We start from the raw sequence: 25,811 nt of genomic DNA on the forward strand, positions 1-25,811 counted from the left end.
ACTAACGCAGAACAGATGCCTTAGACGTATTCGATTCACCACCGTTATTCATCATAGTTTTATGATTGGACAATACGTTCTAAACTTGATATGAAAACGTTTCATCACAAGTAATTAACGAACTTTTAAATATTGACAACGTTTTATTATAATTTTTTTTTATTGTATTTGTTGTCTTTTAATCTTTTTTAATCTTCCTATTTTCATATATTCATTGTATCCTTACGTTCTTCGTTCAGTTATAAAAAAAAAAAAAACACGTTTGGATCAAATTAGTAAAGAAATACAAATCAACCAAAGTTCATGTTTTGAACAAAAAAAAAAAAAAAAACAATTCATCCGATTTTTATTGCTTCATTTTTAATTTAAAGGTAAGATTCTTTTTTGATATTTTATTTCCTAACTTTTAACAATCAAATGCCTTTTAAATTGTATTTTTTCATAACTTTTAACGATTCAATGCATTTCAAATAAAGTTTGTTTTTTAAATTGTATTCCTATGAAATTCACAATTTCCCCTTTATCGGATGACAGTCTTGCATTGATTTAAATTTTTAATTTAAATTTTAAACAAAAAAATTTAAATGATAAATTCGTAGTTTTCTACTAAAAATGGCTGCCGACTGAAGTCACAATGTTTTCAATATAATTGTTCCAACTTATGTTTCCTGTGAACGTTAGGCCAAGCAGTTTTAAAGATGTACTCTCAGACAGATAGTTACTGGCCATTGCTATTGGTGGCAGAGAATGTTTCTTGTAATTATTGAAGGAAACCAGTTTAGTCTTGACAGCATTGAATGTGACCATCCATTTTTGTCCCCATTCCACTAGATTGGAGCTAATGCAGTAATCCGCGCTATTTTTTTTAATCGTATTTCCACGTTTAATTAAAGTTTTATGATGTTTGTTTTTTTATATTTAATTGTGTAAGGTACAGAATAGGCACAAATCAACCTCCCCTCCCCATGTTAAGAATGGCTTTTTAAATACTAATGTTATTATTTCAGAACGGATCACTTTCTGCATAAGTACCGAAATGTGTGTTTATGACCATTTTCATCAAATTCTATGTATTTCCGCTTTATTGAATGACAGTCTTGCATTGATTTAAATTTTTATTTTAAACAAAAAAATTTAAATGATAAATTCGTAGTTTTCCACTAAAAATGGCTGCCAACTGAAGTCACTTCAACGTTCGCTCCAAAAAATGTACATGGATTTATAGAAATAAATTTACTATTTAAAAAAAAATGTTCCTTTTTATTTACAATTTTATTGGGAAAATAAAAATCTACTTGTTATATACATGCATGCGAAATTGAACAAACTTTAATTGTATAAACTTTTTCATCTTTCGATTTAAATAACAATTTAACTATTTGCTACTTATACAAAACACGGCCTGTGCTGAAATACTAACGTCCTTATTTAGAAAATCATGCTTAACATCGTGAGCGGGAATAAAAAAAAAACTATCCCGAAGTTTCATCTAAAATTTAATGAACAACAGGGGCATAAGAATGGTCCGATTCTGATTAAGTGTTTCCCATTCTTAAAGAACAATCATAAAAGTTTATAAGAAGTTAAAATTATTTAACAACGAAGACAATAACTTTTTTTTTAAGTTAAACAATTAAAAAATATAACAAACAAATATAAGACAAAGTTACTCTTCTACATAGCGGAATTGTAATTTAACCTATTTTAATGTTTTCTAACGTATTTTAATGTGTTATTTGGTTCGAAAAACAAGCAATGCTAAATTGCAAGGTTAAAAATCAAACATGTCCGGCAAATATAAATTTCTGTTTTGTTTTCATGATTTGATCAATTATCGAAACATTCCAATTGGATGTTTGAATGTCGGCCATCTTGTTCTAACTTACCAATTTGTCGCTACTTATGTTTTGAATTAAATGTTTTAAAATATGTTCTACAACACCAATCTTATCCAGGTAGATGAAATAATTTATTTTGCCTTTGGCCATATTTAGTTGTCTAGATTTTAATTTTTTTTACTTATTTTTTATTTGTAGGTTTCTCTTCCTAAATATATTTAAAATCATGTTATTATTTAAATTTAGTGTTTGATTTTTTTTTAATTAAGTGTTTAAAAAATATATTGATTATTAAAATGTCAAAGAATATGAAATAAATATATTAAAAAAAAATAATCATTCTATTTATATAACAAAATGTTTAAGAATATTCTATATGGGATGGGTCATTTTTAAAAAAGTAATTTTATTGCTGTTTTTTCTAAAACTATTTCAGAATAGATGATCTAAGCTACGGCAATATTATTAAAATATACGGAATACGGCATTACTATAAGGTGATATAAATAAATATATATATATATATATAACAGCTTTTTTCTTTTAATTCGGAAAAATGCTTTTTATAAAACTTTTAAATTGAAATAATAAGGTTATTATTTAGAAAGAAAAGGCAAAGGTGGACATAACATGTTTAGCCTTTATCGACAAGGAGTTAAGCAGATTTGATAAAACTCCTGTTCAAAAAGGGGATGGCTGTTTCTGAGGGCGAAGCTGTTATTCTGAATGAAGGTGACTGCGAACTAAATAGACACTCTACACGTTGCAATTTTAACGTTCACCAGCTGACTAAACATATGTATAGAACATGTTCCTGTTTCCCTGGAACGTGTTTCGTCGTCTACGACTCATCAGAGTGGCTGAATCTAGAGCGACCCGAAATCGGGACTCCATGAAAAGAAGCCTAAACCTCTACCACCAGACCATCGCGCAAGACTGTTGGATCATCGCGTTTTTTTCTGTAGACGTTATTTATTTCCTTTTGTATGCGATCATTTTGGAATAAATTCAAACAAAAACAAATAAACAACATCTACATAAAAAAAAACGCGATGGTAGAGATTTACGTTTCTTATAAAGATTGCGAATCACGTTACATTCAGCCACTCTGATGACTGGTAGACGACCAAACACGTGTCAGTGGATAATTACATTTTAAAATCAATGCATATTATTCCCAACTCGCATTTTGGTAAAAATACAATTTCGTATAAATAATTTTAATGTCCATGGAGTCGGACAGTTCCCGAAAATCACGTCTCACACGTGATTTTGAGGTGCGCCATGTCACCATGAAAGCAGGTTGCAGGGGGACAGAAGCGTTCAGACCTGTGTAGAGTGAATATTGTCAAACTTTTCGAACTTGTTTACATTGGACTTGAAGGCAACGATATTGTAGTCGGTCGAGAAGCAAACCAGCAGAACAGTGTTGCATAGGCGGGCAGTTCTCAAAAAGAAGCGTTCAGACTTATGTAGAGTAAACATCGTCAGACTTGTTCAAACTTGTTTACATTGGACTTGAAGGCATCGATATGGCCAAGCAAGTAGAACAATGTAAAGTGAACATCGCCGAGCGACTCGTCAGATTTTTCTGATTCAAACATAAAAGAAATCAACATATTTTTTATTGAATTGCCTACAAAGAAAGGTAATTCTTTTTTCGATATTTTATTTGCTATCTTTTAACAATTCAATACATTTTAAATCAGTGTAGTTTATGCCAATCTTGATTTCCCCGTTGCCCGTAAACAGCCTAACTTAAAGAAATTTAAACGGTAAAATGTGTAGTTTTCCACTCAAAATGGCTGCCGACTGTGAAGTCACTTTAACGTTTTTTATTTAAATTCAGTGACTCCAAAAATCTATACGTGAATTATAGAAATCAGTTTGCTAAAAAAATATGTTCCTTTTTATTTTTATTTTATTATGAAAATAAAAATAATTGTGTCTTATAAATGGATCTGAAATTAAACAAACATTAATTTAACGAACTTTTTTTCCTTTCAAATTAAATTACAATTTCACTTCTTGGTACTTATACAGAACACGGACCGTACTGAATAGTAACGTTATTATTTAGAAACCCATGCTTAACATGGTGAGAGGGAACATAAAACGTATAATGTGTAATATACGTATGATTTTTTTTTTGTCGTTTCATCTAAAATTTATTAAACAACAAAAACATTTGAATTTAACATTAATGTCTTATCTAAAGTAAAAGCCAATATAATCTGTATAAACACAATCTTTCGGTTCATCTACAATTTAATAAACGAAAACCATAAGAATTGCATTTAACCTGAACATCCTATTTATCATGGAAAAGTTCAAGTGTAATGTAAACATATATCTTGTTGCTCAACTCCCTACATAGTATTTTTGTAATTATGTCCCAGTTCTTTACGGCAAAGTGACACTGTGCTTTGTTTGGGGAGAAAACGCAATAAAATATTTTTTCAATTATAAAAATATATGTAAATATACATGTATGTATATTTATAAAAATATATGTAAATATACATGTATGTATATTTATAAAAATATATGTAAATATACATGTATGTATATTTATAAAAATATATGTAAATATACATGTATGTATATTTATAAAAATATATGTAAATATACATGTATGTATATTTATAAAAATATATGTAAATATACATGTATGTATATTTATAAATATATACCTTATAATAGGTCTGAATATATAAATAAATATATGTTTTTAACACACACACAAATATATATATATACACACACATTTTAATGAAATAGATATATTTACATATTTAAGCACCCACACACACACACACACACAGATATATATATATATTCGTTAACCGTTAGCATATAACTAACGCAGAATAGATGACTTAGACGTATTCGATTTACCACCTTTATTCATCATAGTTTTATGATTGGACAATACGTTCTAAATTTGATATGAAAACATTTCCTCACACGTAATTAACGAACTTTTAAAAATTGACAACGTTTTATTGTTTTTTGTAGCTTTTATTAATCTTTTTTTTAATTTTTATATATTTTTATTCTATTCTTACGTTCCTCGTTCAGTTATTTCTTTTAAAAACACGTTTGGACCAATTTAGTAACGAAATCCATTCAAATCTATCAAAGTGACTCTTTTTAACACCAACAAAAGTCATCCATTTTTTTTTTGCTTTTTTTTTCTAATTTAAAGGTAAGATCTTTTCGCTATTTTATTTCCTAACTTTTAACAACCCAATGCCTTTTAAGTCATTGTATTATTTTCCCACAACTTCTAACGATTCAAAGCATTTTAAATAAGTGTTCTTTTTTATTCCCATGAAAATCCCGATCCCCTTTTATCGAAGGAGTCGCTCTTTTATTTAAATTTTAATTTAAATTTCAAACAAGAAATTTTTATTTTACTCAAAATGGCTGCCGACTGCGAAGTGACTTCAACGTTCGATATTGAAAACTGGTGCTTCCAAACATTGTGTACATGGATTTATAGAAAGTAATTTCTTATTTAAAAAATGTTTCTTACTATTTTCAATTTTATTGGGAAAATAAATATCCATTTGTTTTATAAAATGGATCCGAAATTGAACAAACTTTAATTTTACAAACATTTTTATTCTTGCAGTAAAATTTTAATTTAACTTTTTGGTACTTTTGCAAAACAGAGACCGTGCTGAAATACTTACGTTCTTATTTAGATTCTTATGCTTAACATGGTGAGCGGGGGAGGGGAAACTGTTCGATATTTTATTTCCTAACTTTTAACAATCCAATGCATTTTAAATCAGTGTATTATTTTTCCCATAAATTTTTACGATTCAACGCATTTCCAAAGGTGGGGGTTTTAAAAATTTCATGGAAATCTTGATTTTTCCTCTTTATTGGTTGACAGTCTTGCTTTTATTAAAACGTTAACTTAATATTTAAACAAAGCAATTTAAATGATAAATGCGTAGTTTTCCACTCAAAATGGCTGACGATTGTGAAGTCAATTCAACGTTCGCTATTTTACCTCAAGATGTGTGTACATGGATTTATAGAAAGAAATTTGCTATTTAAAAAATGTTCCTTTTTATTTTCAATTTTATTGGGAAAATAAAAATCTGTTTTATAATTGGATGCGAAATTGAACAAACGTTATTTTTACAAACTTTTTTCTTTCAAATCAAATTTAAATATTTGGTACTTCTACAAAACACGGGCCGTGCGGAAATGCTAACGTTCTTATTTAGAAACCCATGCTTCATATTGTGATTTGGTAAAAAAACTATCCTGTAGTTTCATCTAAAATTTAATAAACAACAGACCATAAGAGTAGAATTTAATCTGAACATCATCTCATATAAAAGGCAATATAATCTATAAAAAAAATCTAGTTTCATCTAAAAAATGGCCTGCTTCTTACTAAGTGTTCCCAATTATCATAAAAAAACTATCATAAAAGTTTATAAGAATATAAAGTTATTTAGCAGAGAAGAAAGCAAACAAAAAAGGTTTAAAAAAATTAAATATAAATTTAACGAAAGGCAAAAAAGTTACTCTTCTACATAGCGAAATATGTTTTGTATTTTAACTTATTTTAATGTATTGTTACAAGTAATTAAAAAAGAAAACAACGTGCGGCAAGTAAAAATTTCTATCTTTTTTTTTGTTGTCAGTATACATTTCTATTTTTACCCTATGATTTAATCGATTACTAAGACATCCTAATTGAATGTTTGTTTGTCGGTCATTTTATTGCAGTATTTCTAAAACTATTGCAGAATAGATTATGTGAGATACCGCAATATAATTAAAAACATTATATAAAAAATATCAATATAATTAAAAAATTTATATAAAATAGCAATATGATTAAAAAAATATATAAAAATAGCAATATGCTATATAGGGAAATGGAAATAATGAGGTGTTAAAAACTTTAAATTATAAATGTTTTGCTTGAGAAATACTGTTTTTTAAAATCAGATTTTATTTAAATAATTATTTCATTATTTAGTAAAAAAAAAATAATTTAATATATATTTACATTAACAGAAAAGATCCTAAAACACACACACATACACACACAACCCTAATAAAATTTATATCATATGGAATACGACATTACTATAATGTGTAATATACGTATGATTTTTTTTTTAATTTGGAAAAATGCTGTTTATGAAAACATAGATTTAATAAATTTTCTGTTACGTAAATTAAAAAAATTAACAAGTTATGTAAACGAAACAATTGTAAATTGAAATAATAGCGTAATTATTTAGAAAGTCAAACCGAAGAAGACGGGGGGGCTTTATTTAACTACTTTGTACATTCACCTGACAATAAATACGATATATTTGAATTTAACCTGAAACCCCTATCTAAGAAATAACACGGTTCGTAAACCGCAGCAGTTCTGAAGGAAAAGTTTAACTTTTCTTTTTTTTATCGAATTATGCATAAACCCTTATCTCTGAGTGGCTTCCGGGCCTTGATAAGTAGTGATCACCTTGTAAAAAAACAAAAAAAAGAAGAATAAACTCCAATAAAAAATAATGGCAACTCTAAAAATCTGTATTTTGATTGAAAATCTGAACTAAAACTAGTACGGTCCGTATTCTGCATATACTGAGGAAAGATGTAGTATTTTTTTTACATAAATCCCAGCGTCGTATGAAAAACAATAAACTAAGGAATATATATTTTATAGAATACTGTATTACTATCAGGTGTAAAAAAATATATTATGAATTTTTTTTAATCTAAAAAAAAAATGTTGTTTATGAAAACATAGATTTAATAATTTTACTGTTGTACAAATTAAAACTCTATGAAACAATTTGTTAAATTGAAATAACGTAATTATTAAGAAAGCTAAAGGTAATTGGACGGGGGCTTTATTTAACTATTTTTTAATTTCATCTAACCGTAAATACTATAAATTTGAATTTAACCTAAATAGCACGATTTATAAACTGCAAAACATCTGAAGAAAGAGATTTTACATTTTTATTATTCACCTGAAAATCGAAATATTGAACTTTAACAACAAACAATGGGATCTATTTTGTCATATCGCAGTAATAAACTTATCCGAAAATTACGAAAAACGGTGAAGTAGAAAACTAATGATTATCTAGCGGGACATGTGGACATTCCACAGGGGACACATTCATCTTCTCTATATAAATAAAATAAACTCATTTTTCCCGTCGGATTTTGACCTTAATAGGATTAAAAATCAAAATATTTCATGCAAATATAATATGCACAAACGGCAGAACAATATCTGAGGTGTGTTATAGGCTTATTATTTCTCAAATTCCTCGATAATCTTAGATTTCTATACTTTTTCTGCTGAGAAGTCACGGCCAAAATCGGTTAAGATCAATGGAAGTGGTAAAATATTTTCTCTCTAATAAATTCCTCCTCCCCCTGCCACCACTTAACACCGTTTGGGGGATCGTTCACAAGGAACAGTTGAGAAGAGAACACCGGTTTGGCTTCGTAGTTCTTTCAGGTGAAGTTATTTAAAATCACTAAACTAAGCTGCAGTGCTCTGTGGCGTAGTGGTTAGCGTGCTGGACAATTCACATTATATTTTCACGTTCGCGCCGACCTACCGTAGTCGTTTTTTTGTTGTTGTTTTTTTCCCTAAACAACTGGAATGGACTTTTCTTGGTGGCCGAACTGTTAACGTTGCAGATGTTTTTTTTTTGTTTTTTTTTTTTTCACACTTTATTTTCCTACTTTTACTCATGACTCCGGGTTTGATCCTTCCTACTTACCTACCATAACATTTTTAAAACTCCCCCCCGTCCCAGAAACAAACACTCGGGCAACGCCGGTACCCCCGCTAGTATGTAATATATTGGTGTTCACATTCTGTAGATGTTCAGTTCAAATTGAGACGCTCTGATATTGTAGCTTTTTTGTTAAAACTGAAAAAGTATTTATCTAAGTTAGAAGGGACGCGCGGCGTAGCCCGGTCGTAAAATATGCTTAAATATATTTTAATTCTTGCAGATTTCCTAAATATTACTATAGAGTTAATGTTCTATGCAAATAAAGAAAAAAATTACGAAACAATTTGCTGAATTGAAATAATAGCGTTATTATAAAAAAAATCAAAAGAGAAGGTGGAACCCAGCCAGCCTGAATGATCGGCCCATCATCGGCCCATTACATAACCGACGATCAGCCGACAAACACTGTAATGGGCCGATGATGGGCCGATCATTCAGGCTGGCTGGGAAGCGTCATTTAACTATTTTGTACTTTCATCTAACAATCAATACTATAAATTTTAATTTAATTTTCAACTCCTACCTAAAAAAAAAAAATAACCCGGTTCGTAAACTGCAGATGTTCAAACGAAAAAGTTGGTTAAAAAATGTATTTCCATCTAAAATATATCTAATTTTCTATTTTTGTCTTTTAAATATTTTTATTTTGTTCAACAGATTTTTTATCGAATGGTCACTAATCTACCAGATTATCCAAAATAAAATTTAAAAAATCAATATTTAACATTTTTAAGATGTGATCTGTTTCTAATACAAAGTTTTAGTAAATCCATACGTTATTTGGGGCCAAATTTAGCCTTTTATTGGTAGGTTTTGAAGGCTGCTTTTTTTTAAAACTTGGAACTTGTACACTATAGGACGAAATTTTGTAGTCGACAATTGGAGTTTTCAGATGAAAAGAAAATAGTTTCTACTTATTTTTTTTGTAAATTTTCATAAATGACAATGATAGCTTTCAATTTATGCAGTCGAAATTACCTGAATATTACTGACTTATAAAAAAACAACTTTAATTATGTTAAAAAAAAACAACTTTAATTATAAGCAGGTGAAACATTGCAACCATCTTGTTAAAATCGAAACTGAAAAATTACTTCCTTTTTGAAATCTCTGTATTATCGTTTTCATTCAAATCTATGTATTATTTTCTTTAAATAATTTTCTACTTTCTAGATTTTCGTAATTTTTTAATATAAACATCTAAAAGATACGAGGAAAACGTAGATACTACTGGTTTCATGTGAAATTCAGTATTACGATTTCCACAATTTGACTCAATAGTGTAGAAGTGCCAAAAAGTCTATACTTGTGAACATTTGCCGAAAAAAAATCGATGTTTCCAAAATGGGGAATCTATTTACGAGTACGTTGTATTAGAAACGAGAATTGATCTTTTTGTTTTGGATAATCTGTGATCCTTCGGTGTTGAGAAAATTAAAAAAAAGTCACACGTGCGAAAACATTTAGTCATACGTGCGTCATATATATAATTTTTAAAATCGAAATATTGAATTTTCAGTAAAACCAATGGAATCTACGTTAGTCATGTGAAAAAAAATCACGAAAAAAAAGTACAAAATTATTGAAAACAAATTTCGAAGATAATTAGCGAATCTTTATTTCTGATGAAATGGTTAAGATTTACAAAACTTTCAGAAAAACAGCTTCTTTGTTACGATTACATTTTTTATTTTTATTTAGCAAATCTCTTTTTTTTTTTTCGTTTTTTTTTTCGTATTCGAAACGTAATTTCCTTAATTTCCTTACCGTTTTTCGTTATTTTTTATATGTCCATCACTGTTACATGATAATTAAGTGTACACAATTGGTTTTACTTGAAAGTTTATAGTTCGAATAGAGATCTAATAAAAAGCAACTTATCAACTACAAAATTCTGTTTATGAGATTTTATTATTTAACAATTTTGAGAAAAAAAAAATAAATTTGAATTGTATTTTGTATTTATGATCCGGTTATGGAAACCCCCACTAATTTATTTTATTGTGAAACTAGCAGGGGTAACCGGCGTTTCCCGGTTGTTTGGACATGTGTGTAAGGGGGGTAAAGTAAAGAAAAAGCGGTGTAATAACCCTGGTTAACTATTTTAAAAAGAACCGCCCCTCCCAAAAAATAGCGAACAAAAGTATAACTTTTTTTAAAAAAGAAATTGGAAAAACAAAAATCCAAAATCAATGGAGGAAATACGGAAAAAATGGCATAAATAACCCTTCCATTCGCTTAAGTAGAATAGTGCTTTTCACCCAGTAGAAAATGAACGTTAAAATTCCATTCTAGTTTTTTTAGTCAATTACAAAACCAAATTAAGCGTAAGAAAAAATGGCATAAATAACCTTTCGATTCGCTTAAGCCCATGGTGCGTTTCAGCCAGTTGGGGGGGGGGATGACGAAAAGGAAAAAAATTACATTCCAGTTTTTTTTGGTTAAGCAATTACGAAGTAAGGAAAACCCAAACCGGTGTTACTTCGTACTGAGAACGATCCTGCAACGGTGTAAGTGGTAGCGGGGGTAGCAGGAATTTATTAGAGAGAAAAGAGTTTACAACTTACATTGATTCTAACCGATTTTGGCAGTGAACTCTTAGCAGAGAATATAGGAATCTACGAACATCGATGAAGTGTAGAGATAATAGGCCTATAACACACTTCAGGTAATGTGCTGCAGAATGTGCATATTACATTTGCATGAAATGTCTTGATTTTCAATCCTATTAAGGTCAAAATCAAAGGGGAAAAATGAGTTCATTTTATATATATTTTATTATTGTGAAAAAAATTTACAAAATGAAAGATTTTCTAATAATAAATTGTTTTCTCTAATCAGCAATTGTTTTCTATAATAATTATTTTTATAATCCAGAACACAAATTTTTAGGGACAAAAAAGTTTTAAAATAGTTGCCAACAATAGTGAATGAAACCGTTTCAATTTAACATTTATATTTCTGGTATAAAAATGTTTTTTTCCAGAATTCCCCTACATTGAAAAAGTCAAGCTGGTTCTTGCGTAGATTAGTGATTTTATAAATTCATCTATTTCAGATAAAAACAGAATTACGTACTTTCCTGTCATGGCAAAATAATTATAAATTCCAAAAATTACGAAATCCATTAAAAAAATTATTTCAAGTATAATAGAATTTCTCAAATTATTGCGTTTTATGGTGAAGAGTTATGAGACCAATTCAGTATGACAGTCTTATCTCACTTGACACATTGACTAAAATTAAAGGGTTCGTCCTTTTTAATCAGAACGTAATTTGAGGTTTTTTTTTTTGTTTTTTTTGCTAAAAATACATCTAGCACATTTAAAAATGAATATGTACGCATTTAAATTAAATAATTTCACGAATAAGCTATATGTTTATATTGTTTTTAAAGGTTTATGTTAATATTAAAATGTCAAGGAATATTAAAAAATATATTTAAAAATATATTATTTATATTAAACATTCTTTAAGGCATATTCTAAAATAAGATATATTATTAAAAATCATTTTATCTCTTTTTATATAAAAATATTTTAAAATATTCTATATGAGATAAGTCATCATTATTAAATGATAATTTTATTTCTATTTATATAAAAATATTTAAAAATATTCTATATGGGATAAGTCATTATTAAAAGATAATTTTATTGATGTTTGTACAAAAACAGTTAAGAACACTTACTGATCCGCGCTTCTTCCAATCGTATTTCCAAGTTTAATTAAAGTTTTATGTTTTTTTATTCAATTGTAAGGTTAAAGTATAGAATAGGTACAAAACACCCTCTCCCATGTTAAGAATGGCTTTTTAAATAATAACGTTATTATTTCAGCACGGATCAATAAGTGCACTAGTCCAAAATTAATTATACGGCAATATAACTATATATCTAAAAATAGTAATGTGTGCTGTATGGGATAGGAAAATAATGTGGTGTTAAAAGTTGGAAATTATAAATATTTAACTTGAAAAATACTGTTTTTTTTTTTAGCGCTTCTACATTGTAGGGACGAAATTTCAGAAATTCTAAAAGTGAATTCCACACGAAAGCAAGGGTATCTACATAGTCTACGTATTTTTACGATGATTATATAAAAAATTACGAAAATCGATGAGGTAGAAAATTATTTATTAAATAAAATACAAAAATTAGACTTGATCAAACTGATCGTAAGATACAGGAAAGTTCAAAAGGGAGATAATTTTCCGTTTCTATTTAAACAAGATGGCGTCAATTTCCCAACTGTTACCACCGTAATTTTTTTTTTTTAATAATTCAGTAATATTCGGGTAATTTCGACTGACTAATTTGGAAGCTATCATTGTAATTTCTTAGAATTGACAAAAAATCAGTTGCGACCATTGTTTTTTTTTTTATCTGAAAACTTCATTTATCGACTACAAAATATTTTCTTAATAGTGTAGAAGCGAATCCAATTTAATTATAAAAATAATTTTATTATTTAATAAAAAAACATTATGTAAAATATATTCTCATTAGAAAAAAAAAATGGCAACCATAACAGAAGGGCATGAGTGTTTTTTTTTTGTTCTCAATAAACAAAAATATACGGCAAAATCTTGAAAATCCTGACTAAAACAAAAACGGTTCATATTTTGCATATACTGAAGAAAAAGGTAACATTTTTTTACAGAAAAAAAAATACGATTTATTCAGGAATAATCATATGGATTACATTATTACAATTAGTTGTAACAAAAAATAAAGGGTAATGTTTTACATTACGTCCACAATGTTCTTTAAAATGACGACTTACAAGGTTTTCGACTGATTACGAAAATCGCATTGAAATTTTGGAGAGATAATAGTTATCGAGATATAAAAAAAAACTGTATTATTTATTGTATTCTTTAGCGGCCATGTTTTTACCAAATCTACTTCTCTACAACCGACAGTGCCACCTAGCGGAAACATGAGACCCCTCCCCCGCTACCTACCGGAAGAAAAATACGGCGGATCTGTACGAGATTTTTCATCCTCTAAAATACGTGTTTTACAATTTTTTTCAAAAAACTTTCTTTTGACCATTATCACAAATGACACTCTTAATAAGAAAAAAAAATTCTTTAGACTATTATCAGAGATGACACACCTAATAAAAAAACAAAACTTTCTTTTGACGATTATCACAGATGACATAATAACTTAATAAGATACAAAATTAATGAAAATCTACTTCATTGCTACCTTACGATCCATTTCTTTTATAGGTCCGGACAAAAATGGGCGGACAGAAATGAAAAAAAGTTTTGAAAGCCGATTTATCAAATTTGTTTTAAGGTTTCCGACTACTTTTTGATGGTGTTTGAAAGATTAAGGACTGAACTTAATTTCCAAAAAGAAGAGAAATATTTGTACACGTGGAAAAAGTTATGAAAATGTTTTCACGGCGAGCTACCTAATTCAGCTAAATTTTTAAGTTAAATAAATTCATTGTAAAAAAAAACTTTAAAAGATAAATGGTAGTTTTCAGAGTCTATTTATAGGATAATTAGTAAAGTCCGAAGATATTGAATTGAATGAAAAAAAAACACCTTGTTTGTACAAAACCTTAATTAGCACCAAACCGATTGATTCTGGTGTTCACAAAACACAAAAAACTAAAATTTTGTGAACACGAAAATTACGAAGGCCCAAAATTTCAGGCAGTTGAAAGATTGTGAAAATGACGTCATGTAGTTAAAAGGGAGGAAGTTCTTCCCCCCCCCCCCGTAGCGCATCCGTACATTCCATTTCTGAACGATTGTATTAATTTTTGCATTTTTTAATTTAATTATTTTTTCAGGTTCCTATTTTTAAATTATTATTTTTTCTTAATTATTGTTCAATATTATATAAACACATATGCTACGCCGAAAGTTTCACATTCTTGCGGGCAAGGAAATTATTAAAATCTTGCATAAAAAAATTATGCAAAACCCGTAATTTAAAAAAAAAGTAGAAATATTGTTTTACAATTCTAAATCCGTATTAATGAATTCTATATATAGAATTAATTAATACGGATTTAGGGGTTATTTCGTAATGTTCCTATGAAAATTTTTTTCTATTGTTAAAAATTACGATGGTTTATTTACATAAAAAAAATAGTCTTGCGTTTTTTATTTACTATTGAAAACTATAACTTTAGTAAACGTATTTTTTGTTTAAACAAAATAATACATTTTCACTCAGATTTAAATAAAAAATAATTAGTTCATTCTATTTCGCGATTATTTTTTGGTAAATAATGAAAATTTCATAAATATTGGTTATTTCCCTGATTTTTGGTGATTTTTTTTTTTTTAAGTAAATGGAAAGGTCAAAATGTTTATACATTTTGAGCATCGGCATTCATTTTGCCCGTAGTTATCTTTTACCGACCTGTCATGTAATTAGCATCCCTTCTTAAAAGGCATTACTTTATTTTTCAATTTTTTTTTTGTTAATTTGATACTTAAGTCTAATTTATGATAATCGTCGTTAGAAAAAAAAACGGTACTTGTACAGGTGCAAAAAACATGTACAGTTTAATCAAGACATTAAAAAATGAAAATATCGAAAAAAAAAGGTTATATTGTCCGTCGTTAGAAAAAAAACGGTACTTGTACAGTTTAATCAAGACATTAAAAAATGAAAATATCGAAAAAAGATTATATTATACGTATCTGTTTTGAACTGTAGATCTCCGATAAAAATTTCACTTAATTTTATCGAGTATTTTTTCTTTTTTTTTTTTTTTTTTACAACGGATAAACACGTTTTTATGACAGCACATTGAAGGCAGACATCTTGGATTTTAAAAAAAATGTTAGTATTTTTGAACACTCCACTGGAGATAACTCCATGTAAAGCGCCGATACTCCCTCCCCATCTTTATTCCTAGCTTTTCTCCCTTAAAATAGAACCTTTTGCTCGGTATCATAAAATTATTTTTTCGCTGTAAAATAAAAATTACTTGATGAAATTAAGTAATTTTCTTTCTGAGAACTTCATTCCATAACGGATACGTACAATATAAACTTTTTCGATATTTTTGTTTTTTAAATGTGTTGACTAAACTGTACAAGTACCAAAATAACTTTTGAAAAATAGTGAAAGACTTTTTTAGGGGATGAGCATTCTCGTACAGGTCCGCCAAAAATCCGCTTTTCTGAGAATGACATTGCCCCATCCATAGAATTAGCACTTTTTTTTAAAACCAATATTTCGATATAGATTTAATAATTTTGTTCTTTAAAATCTGCCTAAAATCATCAAATTCCGTCGATTTCTGGGGTTTCGCAATCCCCGTTGGATCATGTCCGTAATAATCATTAGACCTTACTATGATTTAATCAATGTTAAACTAAAGTTAGTTTTCTTATACATTTTAATAACATCAAATATAAACTTAGGAAAAAAATAGCACAGACAAATATGGCATAAAAATGTAAAAGATTATACTGTCCAACGTTTAAATCACTTGGTAAGCTGGGATTTTACTTTTGTAAGCGATTACGTGTTAATACATAATTAAAAACGTGGTATCTGGTGAACAAAAATGCAGCAGTTCTCCGATACTCATAAAATTTGATTTTCTTATTTTCAAAGAAATGTACATGTAGCATTTAATTGATATATATATATATATATATATATATATATATATATATATATATATATATATAACCACAACTGTTCTTTAGCGGAGAAAAATATTGAAAGGTCGTCAGACTAGATACAAAAATAGAACGCGTTTCTAGTTTGTTTGCGCATTTATGCCATGTGTCGCGTTGTCGCCATTCTGACTTTCCTTGTCATGTTTTGCGCCATCCCATGCATTACCTCCTCCTTTCATAAAGAAGTAGTGCAATGTTGTAAAATTTCCTCATGTCCCCACTCGCGGATGGGAATATGAGACAAAATATGCAGAACACAAATCGATAACAACATTCAGATCGCCTTGTAATTTGCTTGCACCCTAATATATATATATATATATATATATATATATATATATATATATATATATTATTCAGGCTAACATTATTAAAAACAACAGATACCTTGCTTAATGATTCTTTTTTTTTCATTTTTTTCGATCTTTCGTAAGATTTTTTTTTTTTTTTTACTTCAAGATGGAAGGTATTTACAAATGTTCCATGGTTCACACAGGCGCTTTCGATTCTTTCTTGAATCATCATCAGGTGGAGATAAAATATTAAAAATAGAAGTGAATTATATAGTTATGAATGATAAAAAGAGTCAATGAAAAGTCGATTAAAATATACATTTACGAGTGGAAAAAAACACTATTAAAAATTAGGATAAAAGGAAATGTTAGTAAAACCAGTCCTATACTGGTTATGCTAAACATTTCAGCACATTATTGCTACTTTCAAAATTAATGCTATTTATAGATGGGTGCTTGGTTTTTATATATAGTGCTTCAAGTATTTTTAATTTTTTACAATTACTTTCTCGTTGCAAAATCCTTGTGTTGTCTATATATATATATATATATATATATATATATATATAATGACCACAACTGTTCATTAGCCGAGAAAAATGCTACAAAGTCGTCAGACTAGATACAAAAATAGAACGCATTTTTAAAAATTTTTGTTTTTATTAAAAACAGATGGTTTTTATTTAATCATATTTTCACTTATCTTCCGGGCCTTGATAAGTGGTGATCAACTTGTAAAAAAAAAAAATCATAAAAAAACCTAGACACCTCAAAAGCATGTGGACCCGATCTCATCCCAGCTGTGCTATTAAAAAAAGCTCCGCTGAGGTTACTCCAGTTCTATCTAAACTTTACAAGAAATGTCTCAACGAATCTTGCTTTCTTGCTTCTGCGGTGTGGTGCTAGTTTCCAGAATTTTGGCGAAAGAACTGATACAGTAAATTATCGCCCCATTAGCCTTCTCCCGCTTTTCACCAAAATATTTTAGTCTTTAATTAATCAACCTCTAGTCCATCACCGTACAGCTGCTAAACCCTTGACCGACAATCAATATGGATTTCTGCTAGCCCATTCCACGGCAGATATCCTAACTGTAATCTCTGAACGTATATACTGTTAACTGGACAAAACACGGGGGGGGGGATAGAGCGGTAGCTCCCGATATATCTAAGGTTTTTGACAGGGTATGGCACAATGATTTTTGAAGGAAGATTAGATTATATGGTATCACTGGAAGAATACATAAAGTAATTATATCCTTCTTAAATAACAGAAAACTCTAGGTTGTCCTTGACGGTTGTAACTGAAATCTATATATATAAAAGCGAAAATGTATGTTTGTTTGTGTGTCTGCTAAAAATTTTCGACAGACATGACGAAAATTCACAAACACGGTATCATATCGAAGCCTCATCCTTCGCTCGAAAAATATTGAAACATTTGCCAAAAACGTTCATTTTTCACCCTGAAATCGATAATTTTCGACAGGATGGGTAAACAAAAACGGTCCTCTCGTGACGACGAGCGGTTCTACGCATGTGCCAGATGACGTCATGACCTGATTTACTTTAAATAGGTGAAAAACTGAACAAATTTAATGTACGTCGCGTTAGGTCAGTCGATTAGAACGTTGGCTCATTATCTAAACGTTTTGGGTTCGAATCGTGGTGTGAGATGCCTTTTGTTTTCGATTTTTTAAATTTAAATATTGAACCAGAGTTATTTAAGCAATTTTTCACGTAACGTTCGTTTTTCTGATTTTTTTTTTAACTTAGATTTTCCAGCGCCGACCACACACACCAAAACACCCGGATACCCACCGATTTTTTAAAATTTAATATCGAAACAGGCTTATTAAAGCCATTTTTCACGTGTTCGTTTTTCTGTTTTAATCGTTCGTTTGCCTTACGTTAGTTTTGTGTTTTTTCCGAGGTTTTGATTACCCCCTGCTTAATTAAAACGTTTTCTTTTTTACTTCGCTTATAACAAACAAACCTTCTCTCGTCGTCATAACGCTCGACGACTTCCTGGCGCGCACCTGTCAATTTGGTTTTTACTTAAATAAATTCAAACATCTTTCAGTAACTCATTCTGGCTGGCCGATTTTATTTTCAAACTTCGCCTCAGGGCTTCGGGTTCGATCCTACCCCCCCCGGTTTCTTTTTATTAAACACCACACACACCTACAAACACCCGGGCAACGCCGGGTACCCCCGCTAGTACTTTAATAAATCAGTCCGTTTTCTGTAGGCTGTTTTTGAATCCAGTCAACGACGGGTACTTTTGCTAGTATGATATAAATGCGAGAGTACCTCATGGGTCTATCCTTGGACCTTTATTTTTCTTGATATTCATGAATGACCTCTGATAAAATTGTTTCGGAGATGGGTATATTTGCTGATGACACCACACTCTATACCAGGCACGAGGGAAAAACAAATGAACACATATCTAAGGAAATGGTAGAAACACTAGAGGATGGTTTCCAATCTGTAGTGGACTGGGGACAAAAATAGAGGGCCACATTCAATGCTGCCAAGACTAAGCTTGTTTCCTTCAATAACTACAATAAACCTTCTCTACCACCAACAGCAATGTTTAAAACACATTACCCTAAAGTACTTCCTTTAAACTTCTCGGCCAAACATTTACAGGGAACATGAACTGGAATAGATACATTGTGAGCTTTTCCAAGGCTGCTGCCAAAAAGTGGGCTCTCTGTACCGTGCTAGAAAACTACTTATGCCTTAAAGTATCTTATACCTCTATGAGGCCACCATTCGTCCATGTATGGAGTACTGTTTTCACAGTTGGGCTGGTGCATCTGCTATTTGGCTCTTACTTCTTGACAGGGTTCAAAAGAGAGTCGCAAACCTGATATGCCGAAGCTTAGATGACAGTTCAGAACCTATGTCACATAGACGAAATGTTGCATCGCTCTGCATGGACTAAAACTACTTTAATGATGAATGCTCTGACGAACTACAAGCACTTGTACGCCTCGACGTGAGCACCCCCGACAAACGCGGCAAGCACCTAAATGTCATCCCTTCAAGGTAGAGATCAAAAGGTGTAAAAAAAAGCCTTCTACTCCAATAGTTTCTTCCCCAGGACTGCTAGACTTTGAAACTCGCTCCCGGGTTTCTGCTTTCACAACTATACTGGCATGCAGAAGTTCAAGTGTCATATAAACAGACATCTTCCCACTCATCTCTCTTCATAATACCCTAAAACATGTCCCCGATGGTAACCCTTACTAAAAAGGTGCACTCTACCTTGTTTGGGGTGAAAATTGAATAAACATATACATAAGATATTCATCGTAGTTATGATTGTATCAATATAAAAGATATTCATCGTAGTTATGATTGTATCAATATAAAAAATATTCATCCTAGTTATGATTGTATCAATATAAAAGATATTCATCATAGTTATGATTGTATCAATATAAAAGATATTCATCATAGTTATGATTGTATCAATATAAAAGATATTCATCGTAGTTATGATTGTATCAATATAAAAGATATTCATCGTAGTTATGATTGTATCAATATAAAAGATATTCATCGTAGTTATGATTGTATCAATATAAAAGATATTCATCGTATTTATGATTGTATCAATATAAAAGATATTCATCATAGTTATGATTGTATCAATATAAAAGATATTCATCGTAGTTATGATTGTATCAATATAAAAGATATTCATCATAGTTATGATTGTATCAATATAAAAGATATTCATCATAGTTATGATTGTATCAATATAAAAGATATTCATCGTAGTTATGATTGTATCAATATAAAAGATATTCATCGTAGTTATGATTGTATCAATATAAAAGATATTCATCGTAGTTATGATTGTATCAATATAAAAGATATTCATCGTAGTTATGATTGTATCAATATAAAAGATATTCATCGTAGTTATGATTGTATCAATATAAAAGATATTCATCGTAGTTATGATTGTATCAATATAAAAGATATTCATCGTAGTTATGATTGTATCAATATAAAAGATATTCATCGTAGTTATGATTGTATCAATATAAAAGATATTCATCGTAGTTATGATTGTATCAATATAAAAGATATTCATCGTAGTTATGATTGTATCAATATAAAAGATATTCATCGTAGTTATGATTGTATCAATATAAAAGATATTCATCGTAGTTATGATTGTATCAATATAAAAGATATTCATCGTAGTTATGATTGTATCAATATAAAAGATATTCATCGTAGTTATGATTGTATCAATATAAAAGATATTCATCGTAGTTATGATTGTATCAATATAAAAGATATTCATCGTAGTTATGATTGTATCAATATAAAAGACATAATACGTAGTTATGATTGTATTAATATAAAAGCGAAATCTCAAAATAATTGTTCTTAAACAGTCAAACAAATTCCATAACGATGAAAATTTAAAATATTTTAATACAAATCACTTAAAATGATATTGGCAACAATTAATAACATTATATTTATTTTTTCTTTGCAGATGTTCCTGCTTGAACGCTTGTGTTGAATCTGAACGAGTCTATATTTTCTTTAATATTTCCTACAGAGAACATCATATTCGTGTTTGAAGATATAAACTGTCATCTGTGGCAAAACAATCTCATATTTGTCAATATTCAAGTTCAGAGAAACCAAATCTAGCGACGCATATGAGTACTTACACTGTAGAAAACCCATATTCATGGGAACTATGGGAAAATGTCTTTTCTGAGAAACCAAATCTAGCAATGAATATGAGTAGTAACCCTGGAGAAAATCCATATTCTCGTGAACAATATCGATATTCAAGTTCAGAGAAATCAAATCTACCGATGTATATGAGTATTCAAACGGGGGAAAAGTCGTATTCTAGTGAACAATTTCAATATTCACATTCTGAGAAACCAAATCTACCGATGCATATGAGTACTCACACTGGAAAAAAGCCATATTCTTGGGAACAATGGGGATATTCCAGTTCTAATAAACAAAATCTAGCTATGAATATGAGTACTAACAGTGGTGAAATTCCATATTCTCGTGAACAATCACAATATTCAAGTTCAGAGAAACCAAATCCAGAGATGCATATGAGTACTCATCCTGGAGAAAACCCATATTCTTGGGAAATATGGGAAAATGTCTTTTCTGATAAACAAAATCTAGCGATGAATATGAGAACTAACACTGGTGAAATGACATATTCTCGTGAACAATATCAATATTCAAGTTCAGAGAAACCAAATCCAGAGATGCATATGAGTACTAACACTGGAGAAACCCCATATTCTTGGGAACAAAGGGAAAATGCATTTTCTAAGAAAACAAATCCAGCGATTAATATGAGAACTAACACTGGTAAAAAGAAATATTCTTGCAAACAATGTCCATATTCATCTTCATATAAGCATAATCTAACGACACATATAAGGACTCACTCTGGAGAAAAGCCATATTCTTGTGAAGTATGCCACTATTCATTTTCAGTTAAATCGAGTCTAACGAGACACAAAAGAATTCACTCTGGAGAAAAACCATATTCTTGTAAACTATGTGATTACTCAAGTGCATACAAACATAGTCTAGCGAACCACATGAAATTTCACGTTAGGGGAAACCCATATTCTTGTAAAATATGTGTATATTCATGTTTTAGTAGAAAAGATCTGACGAAACATAGGAAACACCATAAAATGTTAAAACCATATTCATGCGAACAATGTTAATATTAAAATTCCCGTAAACAATATCTTGCGAAATATTTCAGATCTCACACTCGGTAAACTTGTATAAGAATAAAAATAAACTTATTGTTTACATCATCTTTATTGAAACATAAAATTTTACTCTGAAAAATAAATGCTTGCTGAAAATAACTGAAATTCTTACTTAACATCATCCTCGGATGTCTTCAGGATTTCTTTATAGTTTTTTTTTGGGGGCATGCAATGCGGATACTTCTCATTATAAAGTAGCTATTAATCAAAAAGTCGTAAACCATAAGCTAATCATAAAAAAAACAATATGAAAAAATACAAACAAATGCCGGCACCCAACATAAAGGGGAGAAATGAGACGATTTCAGATATAAAGTCTTGATAAAATCTATGCAGATCCGTTTATTTTCATCATTTGTAGCAACAAAGAATAGAGAATTAAGAACTCATAAAACCCATGGATTTTTATCAAAAGAAAATGTTTTGCTATCACTAATCCAACTTTGTAGCAAATAAAATAAAATCCTGGCTGAGAATATTTAAAGAAAGTGACGTCATTGAAAAGAAAAACAATAAACTGGTCCGACCTAAAAATAAACTGTCAGCGATAGAAGTCTCTTTGTTTTTAATGAAACAAAAATATCATCTCTCATAATTAAAAAAAAGAGAATCACAATTGGCTTCATTCAACAATGCATCAGAAACACATGTTAAACTACACTGCCATTCATTGGTTGATTCATTCGAACAGTTTTGATCATGCCATCTCATCACTTACAACCATGATTTTATTTGCTAATTGACTCCCCTATACGTCCCTTATCATCAACAGCCAATAATGCAAAACTATCAAGCCGTCACTTGTTACCATCAGTGGCAAAGCTATTGCAAACAACGTGTCTAAAAATGATTTAACATACCTCCCTCATTCTCGATCCATTTACAAACATTGGTTTTTAATTAAAACACAAATACCAGCTCTCATAATTAAAAAAGAGAATCACAATTGGCTTCATGCATCAGAAACACATCTTAAACTACGCTACCATTCATTTGCTGATTCATTTGAACAGTTTTGATCATGGCATCTCATCACTTACAGCCATGATATTATTTGTGAATTGACTCCCCTATACGTTCCTTATCATCAACAGTTAATTATGAAAAACTCCCAAACGGTCACTCGCTGGTTCATCCTCGCTACTTCTAATGGCAAAGTTATTGCAAACCATTGGACAGTAACCTTAGAAAGTGCGAAACCCGATTGTCAATGACCAGGGTAGAGGAATGTAGAGAAGAGCCAGGTTGTCAAACTACGAGAATTACAAGGACAGAAATAAAGATTTTCTGATGCTATTCAAAGTTGTAACATCCAACCCACTTCATCTGCAGCTTAACCAGATATCTTAAGTTGCAGGACTCTAAATTATGAGTCTCGCAATTAAAAACAAAAAACAAAGGCCGTCCTGTGCAAAAAAAAACTCCAAAAACAAAAAAAAAAGAACAAGACCACATATTTATAAAGGAAGCTCCAGAATCGGCTGAATTTTTGGCAAAAAAAGAAATTGTTGCAGCTAAAACAATTTATCGCCTCTTACAGCGTTGAGGCGGCTACAGAAGAGAACCTACATTATTTCATAATCTTGCATATAAATAATATAAGAGACGCAATTTTCCCTATCTGGACGAAACTACATTAGATTGACAAAAGATGGCACATAAAACCTTACTACGTTTATGGCATTAGCGATTACGTTATCGAACTATAGACCGCAATTACATACCCATTAGTTCGTTATAATAAAAAATTACACACCATTCTACACAGAATACTTTCATACTTTTACATACTTTTCACGACTACAGCTTTCTTTACACATTCGCATATTCTTACCCCTTAAATCCGAAAAAATAATGATTTCTCCCTGTTAAATATCCGGCGCCGCTGATTGGATTAGAACTATTCATTCTACAATACCAACATTCGGTTATTCCACCAAATAAACAAACACTTATCAACTATTAAACACGTCGCCATTTTTTCGGTACGTGCACAATAATCTTACGTTTTATTTATTATTTATGGATTTGTTCCGCTTTTACACTCTGATCTTCTATTATTTACTTGTGAAAATGTTACACTCCCAAAACATGAATGCTGACCAGCTACGCGATACAAGTCCTGTTTATATACACTCGGAGTGAGGGACAGTTACAGATAGAGAGATAGATAGAGTGGGAGAGATACGGTGTGAAATAAGCCGTTTTTATTTTTAACGGAGCTGACATCAATGTTTACGCTTGTAAATCAAAAATAATTGTGTGATAAAGCTCTGCCTGTCGTACCGGTGAATTATATTTTATAAGGATTGAAATTGAATAATGTTTATTTTTACAAGAATGTTTACACATTTAACTTGCGTTAAAATTCCAAATTATACAACGAGAATGGAGTTGGCTTTTTTTCGTAAACGAAACTGACTTTGCATTGATAAAATTTTGTTTGGCATACCGTTGATCCCCCCCCCCAAATAATAAACTTTATTAAAGTTTATTATTAAAATACTGTTAATACATTTGTAAAGCAAATAAAAATATATTGGAAAAAAACATGTTGAGTTTTTTTTTTTTTTACAAAATCACATGCAACGGGGATAGTTTATTTTTACAAGAATGTTTATACATTTGTCTATCGATTAAACATAAAAATATACAGGAAAACCACGTTTGCTTTTGTGACAAATTCATGTGACAATTAACTTCATTCCATTTATTTCTTGCTTGTGTAGGCAAAGTTATTTGTGGATTTTTCTTACGACCTGCCCAACCGAAGTATGAATACATCCAACCACTCCATGTTTAAAACGGCTTACGAAATAAACAGCCCGACCTCCTTGTGTTAAGAACGGCTTCTGAGGTTAGGAGGTGTTTATTCCGACAGCCATTCTTTACATAGGGAGGCTCGGGTTTTTAGTAATACGTGGGCTTAATGATACTCTGTCGTTTCTTTTATTTTTCTTATTAAAATCATTTTTTTTTACTTTTTATTTAATTTTTTTTAACGTCTGTTCGTTCGCGTTTATTTTTTTGATCGATCGATATAATTTAATATAATTCGCCGGTTTTTGTCGTTCGCTGGGCATTGCCCAAAGAGAATGCCGGAAAAAAGACCCTACTTAAATCTGCAGAAGTACCGAAGATTAAAAATGAGTACATGTTATTTTTTTAATATTAAATGCGTTGAATAATACAAAGTACAATTTTTGGTACTTATGTATTTTTGGTGTTGAAATAATATTGGTTTTTATTTACAAAGCAATTTTAACCTTCGGAAGGTGTTTTGTCATGTTGGTTTTTATTTACAAAGATATTTTTAACCTTTGGAAGGGGAGAGTGTTTTGTCAGTATTACAAAATAATTTTTTGTTTTTGTTTTATATATTTTAATTTGAATTCATTATTGAGA

At 29.9% G+C, this 25,811-nt stretch overlaps 1 protein-coding gene across 1 annotated transcript; it reads left to right on the forward strand.

Annotated features, from left to right (window-relative positions):
- LOC145270754 (uncharacterized) lies at positions 1-24,751 on the forward strand. The gene is made up of 2 exons (XM_080126354.1): positions 1-371; positions 21,131-24,751. The coding sequence occupies exon 2, from the start codon at positions 21,300-21,302 to the stop codon at positions 22,353-22,355; it is 1,056 nt and encodes a 351-aa protein (XP_079982480.1). The 5' UTR covers positions 1-371; positions 21,131-21,299; the 3' UTR covers positions 22,356-24,751.
- Positions 24,752-25,811: the final 1,060 nt, after the last annotated feature.

The sequence above is a fragment of the Euprymna scolopes genome, chromosome 46 (assembly GCF_053919585.1).
Source record: "Euprymna scolopes isolate OS-2025 chromosome 46, ASM5391958v1, whole genome shotgun sequence".
Taxonomy (NCBI): Eukaryota; Metazoa; Mollusca; class Cephalopoda; order Sepiida; family Sepiolidae; genus Euprymna; species Euprymna scolopes.

What these genes read in the sequence shown, in the direction of transcription:
- LOC145270754 (XM_080126354.1), top strand. Translation starts at nt 21,300, where the DNA reads ATGAGTACTTACACTGTAGAAAACCCATATTCATGGGAACTATGGGAA.